We start from the raw sequence: 10,337 nt of genomic DNA, 5'->3' as shown, positions 1-10,337 counted from the left end.
ATTATAATCTTAAATAATTTATGTATGGTTTATGTATATTATCAAAATAAATTAAATTAAATCACAGAAAAATATTTTATTTGAAAAATCATGTTCATTTTTTATAATTATTTCTTATAGAAGAATATCACTATAAATAAAATCATTTCTTTTTACAAAACATAGATGTAATATAAGAAATTTAGAATTTAGAAGAATATATTGTTTGTTTATTAACTATTTTGAACTATTAAATTTAAAATTTAGAAACTTATATTATTTTTTAATTAACTATTTCCTAGTGTTTCTTATTTAAATAATTATATAGTTTAATTACATAACTATTTATGTAATATAATTATTTTAATATTTTTATATTAGAAATAATTATTTAAATATAAAATTTGAGTTGATAGACCATTTTTGTTAATAAAATAAAATTTGAAGCACATAATTATTTCAAATTAACTATAATTTGGACTAAAAACTATTCTACGTGTAAAATGGCATATCAAAAACTAAATTCTTTTTCAGGAAAATAAGTGACAGCTTTATATTTTTTATATAATTTAGAGACTAAGTTATAATTTATTCAAAAAATACAATTTCTTAAAACTTATAGCAATTCCGTAAAAAAAATTTAGCTCACTAATAATTGAGCTATTTATAAAATTGCGAGATATGGGATTCAAATTTCAATTGATGTGAAATATAAAAAAAATTTAAAAAGAAAACTTGAGGAAGCTTCAACATCAAAAAAGATTTCATGCATCTATGGAGAAATGAACTCACTTCCTGTTGAAAGGATGAATAGGAAGCTAATTATCCACTCAGCTTTTGCCTTAAAAAAGTTGTCTACTTTTCTTTACATGATTTTTTTACTGAGATTTGTCAATTCAAATTGAGAGGTCTAACAAACATACACAGACAAATGTGTACTGAAAATGCAAAGACAACGAAGGAAGAGAGCATACATTCTACTAGTTGAAGATTAAACGAGAAACAAAATCCTCCATCGTCATCTCTTTTGCGCCATTCGGTCTCCATTTCTTTCACACAAGAAAACAAACTCATCGATCTCCATCAACATGTACCATTCTTCTCATGATTAATCTCAGCTGGAGATCAGCTTGTAGATGACATTGTCTTACTTTAAGTGCTGCTAAGCTGTGGGCAGCAATAATATTAATTTAGCACTAACTAATCTCACTAGCTTTGCCCTTACTCTTATTTCCTTCTCCTCTATCTTTTTTCTTGCCCCACAGCGGTCCAAATCCTGAATAATAGTAAAATTCATGCCTATATGAACTTGAAGACCGTCCTCTCTTCGCTGCCCTTGATCGGCCTAGATCTAGAACAGTTTTGCTTTTCTTGAGAGGGGTATTATTAAGATCAGGACAACCAGAATCACTAAATTTGACCTTGCTTGTGCTAGACTTGACAGAGGTTAAGTGATGGTTATACATGGAGTGAGCCTGTTTGGGCTTGTTCTTGTTGCAGAAGGTATTTTCTCCTTCATTGAGTTTCAATTTGAATTCTTTCTTTACTTCCATTTCTTCCCTATCTTCCAACACTTTTTCTTTACCTTGGTTTTTTTCTGTCTCACTATTGTCGACCTTCATCTTTACTGCTGCCTCATTTTCTCTGTCATCCATTATCAATATGACACAGAATGTTACTTATATGATATTTAAGAAATGCAAACTCAAGCTTGCTAACTCGTTAGGTACCATCACAAATTTAATTTAAATAATTTCTGGTATAACATATTTTCAAAACCCTAATACTCAGATAAGATAAACGTATGACAGAGAATCTGGTACAGAGATTTAATTACCTCTTAACAGCCTGAACAGAGTCAAGAAAGCTCCCATTCCCATCAAAACTGTTATCTCTTTCGAACTGTTAAAAGAAAAATATTAAACCAAAGAAAAAGAAGTGAACCGTAAAGTACAGGAAAATGACAGAGACCAATTAATCTAATTGACCATTTAGGGGCAAGTAGCCGACTAAACTAAGAAAATTTAAGTTTTACTGAAACCCTAACGTGGCATGTTGATTAGGAAAACCCTAGAAGCAGAAAGAGGAAGAGAAAATGCTGGTAGGGAAAGGAAATGGAAAGAAAAGTGAGAAGGGTTTGGATGAATCTGTAGAAAAAGATCAAAACAGATAGGGACAGATAGAGAAAAAGAAAGTGACCTGGTGGATTGCAGATTGAAAATTTTCTTGAGAAAAGGGAATCGCATCCCATGGCGACTGGTTTAGGAGGCACATGTATGGCTGCTGGACTCCATGCGAGAACGTGAGAGGGGAGAACTTGCCGTTCTTGCGAATCCTCATATCTATTAGCTAGATAGCCAGAAAGCTAGATAGATACGTTGATCTTAAATAGAGAGGGCGTAGTAGCGGAAGAAGGGGGTGGAAGGGACTGGGGCTCACTCCCTATTGCTTTGCAGATGTCAGTCCGTAACTCAATAACTAAGGTTTAGTCGGCGCTCATGCTAAGTTTTTTCGGATCTTATAATTAATAAAATTTTTACTTATATATAGTAGAAAAAAGCAAGGTGTTTCTTTACTTTGCCTCTAGGCTACTCGGCGCTTCTTCAAATGCTTTGATTTGTAATTTTCCGGACAGTTTTGCCCATATGTTATCTAATCATTTACGGCTGTTACAGCCATTACACGCCAGGAATGTTGTCCAATTCTGCCTAACCCAGCTTACCATATGCCACGGTTTTCTGTCCTACTCTTGCAGGCCATTTAATTCAATTTCTCAATTTTGTTAAAGTAGAAAGCTTAGGTACCAAAAAAATGAAATTGAAAGATATGTATGTATGCAATTACTGATAAATCAATCATGCCCAAATTAAACTTACAATTTATTTTTACTAAAAAGTTGATTTTAATTTGTAAAAATTGTAAATATATTTTTAATATTTAGTGATTGTATTATACTACCTCTTTTATTTATATTATTCGATAATATAAGTATTTATACTAGCATTTAAAAATTGAGCACGTGAATCATGAAACATTATCTTTCAAGTTTTTAAGGTAGTGTTTAGTGTTTTGACCCTAAATTATATGATAAATCAATCATATATACGTTAGACTTACAATCGTAAATATATTTTAATATTTAATTATTGTATTATACTATATTTTTTATTTACACTATTTGATGATATAAGTGTTTATACTATAGTTTAGAAATTGATGAAGTGAACTACGAAACTTTATCTTTCTAACCTTTAAGATGGTTTTTAGTATTTTAGTTAGATTAAAAACAATAATATCATTATTTTTACATTTAACAATTAATCTAATAGTTATTTTTACTGAACAATTATGTTTTGAATCATTATATAAACAGCTAATCACTAATAGCTAACATGTAACAGCTAGTAAACAGTTACAAGAACAGTTAATATTGTTAAACAGACCTGTAATGTAGATTTTGATTAATTAAAATAGATTGTGTTTTATCATTAATCCTTTTAATTCTGTTATATGTAATTTTAATTAATGACAGGTTTGCTATACCAAATGTTGATTTATTTTTCATGTATTACAATAGAGTTTAATATGTATGAAGGATGAAGAGAAATCGATATGTAGGGACAATTGCGCATGCGTGGAATTCGATTTATCCTAAACCCCATCGGTAGTTTTAAGTTATTCATCGGCCACCTTTTATGTCCAAAGTATATGGACCTAGTTCTGTATCTCTTGTTTGAACATAACGGACCATGAAATTAGCTTGAGAGCATTGTGGGTCGGACGCTCTAGCCCAAATGGACAGTCTTACAAGCTTCAAGTCCCTTTGTCTGTATGATATTCCGCGCGTAAACAAGCCCCCTTTCATTGGACTTGTAGACAAGTTAATAGGATTCTTATATTATTCTTACAATGAGAATTGCTATACTCATGATTTGTCTTGAGTAATTTAATTTATTTTAATTAAAAAAAATATTTTTTAATTTAAAAATAAAATAATATCTAAATTCATTCATCATAATTTTAAACATAACGTGTATGAAAAAATCACATATAAAATAAGTTATATTTTAAATTTATAATATAAAAAAAATTAAATGGACTATAAGATAAGAAATAATTTTCATCACTCAATTATATTAAAGCAATTTGAATTTAAGCAGACTTTATCTACAAAATTAGATTCAACTGAAATTGGCTTTATTATAAGTGTTTTATTATAATATCACTTTCGATTCGAGTGTAAATTAGTCTATTCTGTATGTGTGGGTGAAAATATGATGTGATTAATTAAAAAATAATTTAAAATTTAATTAAAACTAATAAATAATAATAATAAATTTTCATTCAACTCAAAGTAAATCACAAATCACAGCATCATGAATTATAGAAGAGGGACAGGACCCACTCTAGAGGCCAAACGTTGAACAAAAATTAATGGAAAATTTTTTGTTTTGAGGAAAAGAAGACAACTGAAAAGAAACAAATATTAATATTCTAAATTAATATATTAATGATCATGATCGATAATAAAATAATAAAATATATCCCTTATATGGCTTTGACCTAATTTCCTAAGTAAGCTCATTATATATTACAAATACAAAGATTTCAAATTTAATAATTCTTTGAAAACTCAGCCAATGGTTTGACCAACGTGTCCGTCTCAAATACCAAAATATGAACTGCGACAAAAATTGAAATAAATAATAGTAATTTTAATTTTATTGGATGTATATTTTATTATTTTATATAGTTAGATCATCTCAATAATTATGGTGCTAATATAATCGTGACAATGAGACAAACTTAATTTATTGGATGGAGGAAAAAGAAAATTAAAAAAATATTAGAAAATAAATTCACACCAGCAAACAAATGGATTGGCAATGCCCAACACATTTCTTAATTGCCACCTTTCAAAAGATACCCTTAGCTGAAAATTAGATAAAATTACTTCTTTCTCAACTCTCAAAGTGAGCTAATTTCTTTTTAATCGAATAATAAAAAGAATCATCACTATAAAGAAGTTGAAATAAAAACTACTTGCTCTAGAGAATTAAGCAAGAAAAATAATTCATTCTTTTTTTTTTTTTCAATTATTGATGTTCTTGATCTCGTTCTCTAAAATAAGAGGCATTATCACTTGTAAAATCAGTGTTGATATCACCATCTTCAGTTTCATATTACAACACAATTGCAAGTTAATTTGAATCTCATATTAAAAAAAAAAAAAAAAAAAGAGAGATTTCAACGTAAATTATATATTGACTTGAATTCTTCAACCTCAATAGTTAGCTTTTTAGGGTATAGTGCTCTTAAGTTCATATAAATAATATCATAACCATCCATTATGCCTATGCCTTCAAGTTATAGTTGCACAACACCTTTTTGCCAGCTAAATTGAGTTAACAAAAAGTCAGCTTGTGTAGGCACCAAGATTGCAAAGTGAAAAGGAATGTTATGATATTAGAAGGTAATTTCTATCGGTATATATGAAATTGAGCTCTCTAATTTCAATGCTTATCTTTTGGGATGTGATTCTCTCGGGTTCATATCAGTAGAATCAAAGTTATCTATTATGCATTTCAATCACTAATTAATTAATTAATGATTTATCACTTTTTAATTAATTAAATTAATAATTAATTTAATAAAAATATATGAAATGATAAAAGTGTATGCTGAAAATAAAATCTAAAGATATATTTATTTATTTATTAAAATTCATAAATTCAAGTGTTCATTAATTGTAATATAAAACAAAAATTAAAATGTCATTTACCCTTTTAATAAGGTTTAAAATTTGAAAGACTTAGTTTAATGTTGAACCATGTTTGTTATTATACTAAGTCATATTACCTTTAAAGTTGTTTGTTTCTTTCAAAAAAAGGATTATTTAATTACTAATAAAATTCAATTACTTAATCGAGCAGCTAATGCTAATAATCCAACTCTAATAATTGGACCCCAAAAGAATTCATTTATCACTTGTTTAATCATTCACATGGTCCCAGGTGACGGTCTTCACATGCAAGATAACACAAACAAAATTATCATACATACCCACTTATATATCGAAAATTGTTGATAAAAAAAAAAAAACTAAACCCTCTTTACAATAACTTTTAAAATAATATTAAATATTTTAATTATATTTAAAATATTATTTTTATTTATATTATTTAATAATATAATATTTATAATAATATTTAAAAATTAAAAAAATTATTTATAAAAAATTATCTCTTTAAATAATTAATTCAGTGATTATTTTTTAAAATATTTTTATTTTAAATTATTATATAAATAATTAATAATTAATAATTATTAAAATGACTAACATTAGTGAACCCGGGGCTTAGTATTCTGCTCCAATAATAACAATGATCTAACATTCGGGACTAAAATTGGAATTTCACTGATTATAATTTGCAATTATGTATTTCTCTGGCGCTATTTTGGGAAGGTATGTATGTGTTGGGCATTTGTTCACATGCATGTCACCATCGTCTTGCCTTGACTTCGACATCACAAATCACGCCTCTTCACGTGTCTACGCATTTAGGGTCTGATTAGCACATTTTTTTTTTCATATACACAAAAAAAAATTATTTTTTATATTTAAAAATAATTAAAATTGTATAAATATGAAGTATACTATTTTAAGATTATTATTATAAAAATATAAAATTTTTGGCAAATATTTTTCTTTTTTCAATAATATTTTAAATTAGTATTATTAATTGACTTTAGAATCTATATATAGCTTAATATAAGAGATTTTCACATTACAACTATCATTTTTTTCTGCATTGTATATGAAATTTTATGTTTAGTATGTGTGATGAGCATAACATACAAAAGTAATTACTATGTGTGATAAGCTTGGATTTTTACTCTGTATTGAAAATGACGTGTGTGATATCCAAAGAACTTATCCTAATTAAAATATTTTTTTTCCTTTTTGCTACTTTTGCGTCCAGCACAGATCATTTGGAATTTTGCCTTTTGAAGTTCCTCCAAAATTATCTGAAAACGCGTCTCTCTTCCTTTTTTTAATTTTATTGCCAGTTACTTTATAATACTTTCAGCTCATAATTTTTATTATTACTATTTGTAAAAATTATAAATGGAACAACAATTTCTTATAATGTGTGTTAAACTATTTTTAATTTTTGATAATTATAAAAATTGAAAGAAATATACAAATTAAAATGTATCACATGGTTAAATTTTATTTTTTAATATTTAAAAAATTAAATATCAATTAAAATATAATATTAAAATAAAAATAAATGACTTATAATAATTAAAATATTTTTTCTTTTTTTTATTAATTATTATGTGAGTATCACTAATTGGAGTAATTAAGGAGCGGTAGAAATTAGAAAATTGAGAGATAAAAAAGGCAATCAGATTTCTAATGGACAGATATGAGCTCACGCTCAGACTCAGCAACCAACGAGAGGGAGGTAAGGATATGGTGCCACGTCACGACGGAAAGTCCGTCCAATTAGCGTGCGATTATTAAAAGAAAGGCACACGCCAAACACGTTCCACCAAAATTCACAAAAAAGCCGAAATATTAAATTGCGTCACGTTCTTCTCACGCACATACACAAACGCCCCCTCCGTTCACGTTAGAGTCACGAGCAGTTTGACCATTTTTTTAAGTGTTTCCTATTTGTGGGACCGGTGAGAGTTCTTATCATTTGTTCGATCAAATCGAGGATAGATAAGATTTCGACACGTATCAAAGCGCTATCATCAAAGCAAGTGGGCCGCCTGTGCAGTGTTAAACGTGTATGTTCTGCAGTGGATCGATAGAGTATAGCAGCCCAAAACGCGTGACTGTGGAGCTGTTGTCGCGTGATAAATGGATATTTTTGAATCTCGTAGGACTTTGGGGGCTACCATGTTTATGCTTAGCATTGGCACGTGGAGGTGGAGGACCAGCTCTCATAGTGCAGTTCTTATTAGTCGTGATTTCCACGCCTCATGAATCATATGTTGGCTGCTATTTTTCATTTTCTACATTTCACCCCCTTTGCTCCCACCAATTGGATAATTATACGAATTATTTATTTATTTATTTAATAAATAATAATTTAAATTATAAATTTTAATAAAATTAGCGAATTTAAAATCTTTCGGTTCTCGAGTGGACCCAAAAGTTTAATTATACCTCTCAAGTAACGTGGGCACTTGTGTAATTTCATGAGGGTTGACGGATATAATAGAGTGGCATTTTTTTTTTTACCATGAACTGTAGGCCGTTGGATTGATCGGTTTGTTGTCGTCGGTTAAAATCACCTTAAAGGGTACTGCCTCCCATTGAAACCCCCATTCAAAGTCATAAACGTGCGTACAGGCAGGGGTGAGTAAAAATGATTATAATTGAAAATTTAAATTGAATTGTTTTTATTTATTTATTAGTTTGATTTTATTTTATTATTTGTTAAGTTTAGTTTTTAATTTTAATTAATTATTTTTATTAAAAAAGGAAAAAAAATAAATGAACCGTTTTGTAAAATTTATGATATAATTCAACCCAATTGAACTTATTTCTTAATTTAATATAAAGTAAAGTATTTTTAAGAAAATTTAAATTTTATATATTTTATTTTTAAAATTTAATATAAAATATTAATTTAATTTTATAAAGTAATTATTCCATCAAATATAATGTTTAAAATATATATTTTATAATATAGGAAATATATATTTTATCAAATATATTTTTAAGCAAAATAATATTTATTTTTATAAATTAATTATTTTATTGAAAATATATTAAATTAATATAAAAATAGTGACACTTAAAAATATAAAATATAAAATATAATTTTTTGAAATTGTTATTATTTTAGATTAATGATAATGAATGGTGTTGTCATCATTTTTATCATTAAATATAAATAAGTATACTTAAATCGCATTTTGATTAAATTGTTTTATAAAAAAAATGTTAGAATTATATGTATTCTTTGTAAAGTACCATTTGTCTTGTTATTTAATACGTATTTAATAAAATAATTATTTTTATAAAAAATTACTTTACATGAATGTGAATATTGAAATATAAATATTGAGAAATTATAAGTTACATTTAATATATATATATATATATTATAATTAAATAAAATTTATTTTATTATATTTAAAGGAGCACTTTCATAAATGCAATAATTAGCCACTAAAAATGGTAAACAATGTATGTGATTGTATTGCTTTGACCTGATCAACGTATTTAATCAATGAAACGATTAGGCCCCACTTTGGTCAACCTCGTTTACTTTCTTTATTCCGTGTACTAGACTGTATCTGATCCCAAATTAAATTCAATTCAAGTAAACCTTAAGCATCACCATTAGTGCCCAATCACACAAATGGTAGAGCAATGACTAAAGCTGCAGGAAAAACATACACTCATAGGATACAGCCCACAGATATATGTACTCAAATAATTCATTATATTGTATAGAAAAAAAATCATTATATTATTTTTTATGATTTTCTTTTATTTTATACTCTAAATTATCAGTATCAACTTATTTATAATGATTATATATCAATGAAGCAAAATTTATTTTGTTACAATATACTTTTATTTGTTCAAATCAATAAAAAAAAAGGCAATTCAGCCTTGAGCATTTGGAATCCTGAATATTGAAGTTTTTTTTTTTAATGGTATGTATTATAAAGATTTTCAAAATTACATATTCTCCTCTTTTGACTGCAATTTATATTTTGATTAGTAGCCAATGCCTTACAAATAAACAAACCCACAATTAATTTCCAACTTCAATCAAAGAAATCAATAAAAATTACATTGGATCATTTCATTAGCCTTTTTCTTTTTGTTTTTAATGTTTTAAAGTACAAAGTGAAAACGTTTAGAAAATTAAAAATATTTTTAATGTAAAAAATAAAAACTGCACCATAAAATTAATATTTTATTGTAATTATCTTATTGTTCATTTTAAAAATATATTTATCTGTATAATTATCTTTATCCATTTGTAATTTATAAAAAAAAAAAACTTTAGTGTTAATTAAAAGTAAAATTAAAAAAAATAAAAATCGGCATAAAAGGAAGAAATTAGTAATTACAAATGACGTGTAAGCGGCAGGAGCTGCCAGGTGTGAACAGTTACGGCTTTTATTTAGACCAACAAAACCTCACAAAAAATCGTTGCCGACTACTCCGCAACCCCCAATATTTTTTTTTCCTTTGATTTTTTTTTTAAATTTTGCCCTTATTTTCTTAATCAGGGTTTAACTATAGTTACTTTTTTAGTCTATTGTCTAGGTAACCATGGTCCACTGAAGCAGTTAAGGTGTTAGAGTGCAGCAAA

General features: G+C 27.0%; 1 protein-coding gene across 1 annotated transcript; it reads right to left on the bottom strand.

Annotated features, from left to right (window-relative positions):
- Positions 1-761: 761 nt before the first annotated feature.
- On the bottom strand, positions 762-2,381 carry LOC110653620 (uncharacterized). The gene is made up of 3 exons (XM_021809339.2): positions 2,179-2,381; positions 1,817-1,881; positions 762-1,623 (listed from the first exon to the last, which is right to left on the bottom strand). The coding sequence occupies exons 1-3, from the start codon at positions 2,317-2,319 to the stop codon at positions 1,176-1,178; spliced, it is 654 nt and encodes a 217-aa protein (XP_021665031.1). The 5' UTR covers positions 2,320-2,381; the 3' UTR covers positions 762-1,175.
- Between the last annotated feature and the right edge of the window lie 7,956 nt (positions 2,382-10,337).

This window comes from Hevea brasiliensis, chromosome 2 (assembly GCF_030052815.1).
Source record: "Hevea brasiliensis isolate MT/VB/25A 57/8 chromosome 2, ASM3005281v1, whole genome shotgun sequence".
NCBI lineage: Eukaryota > Viridiplantae > Streptophyta > Magnoliopsida > Malpighiales > Euphorbiaceae > Hevea > Hevea brasiliensis.
Note: the sequence above shows the minus strand (reverse complement) of the source record. Positions and strands in the feature narration are given on the sequence as shown.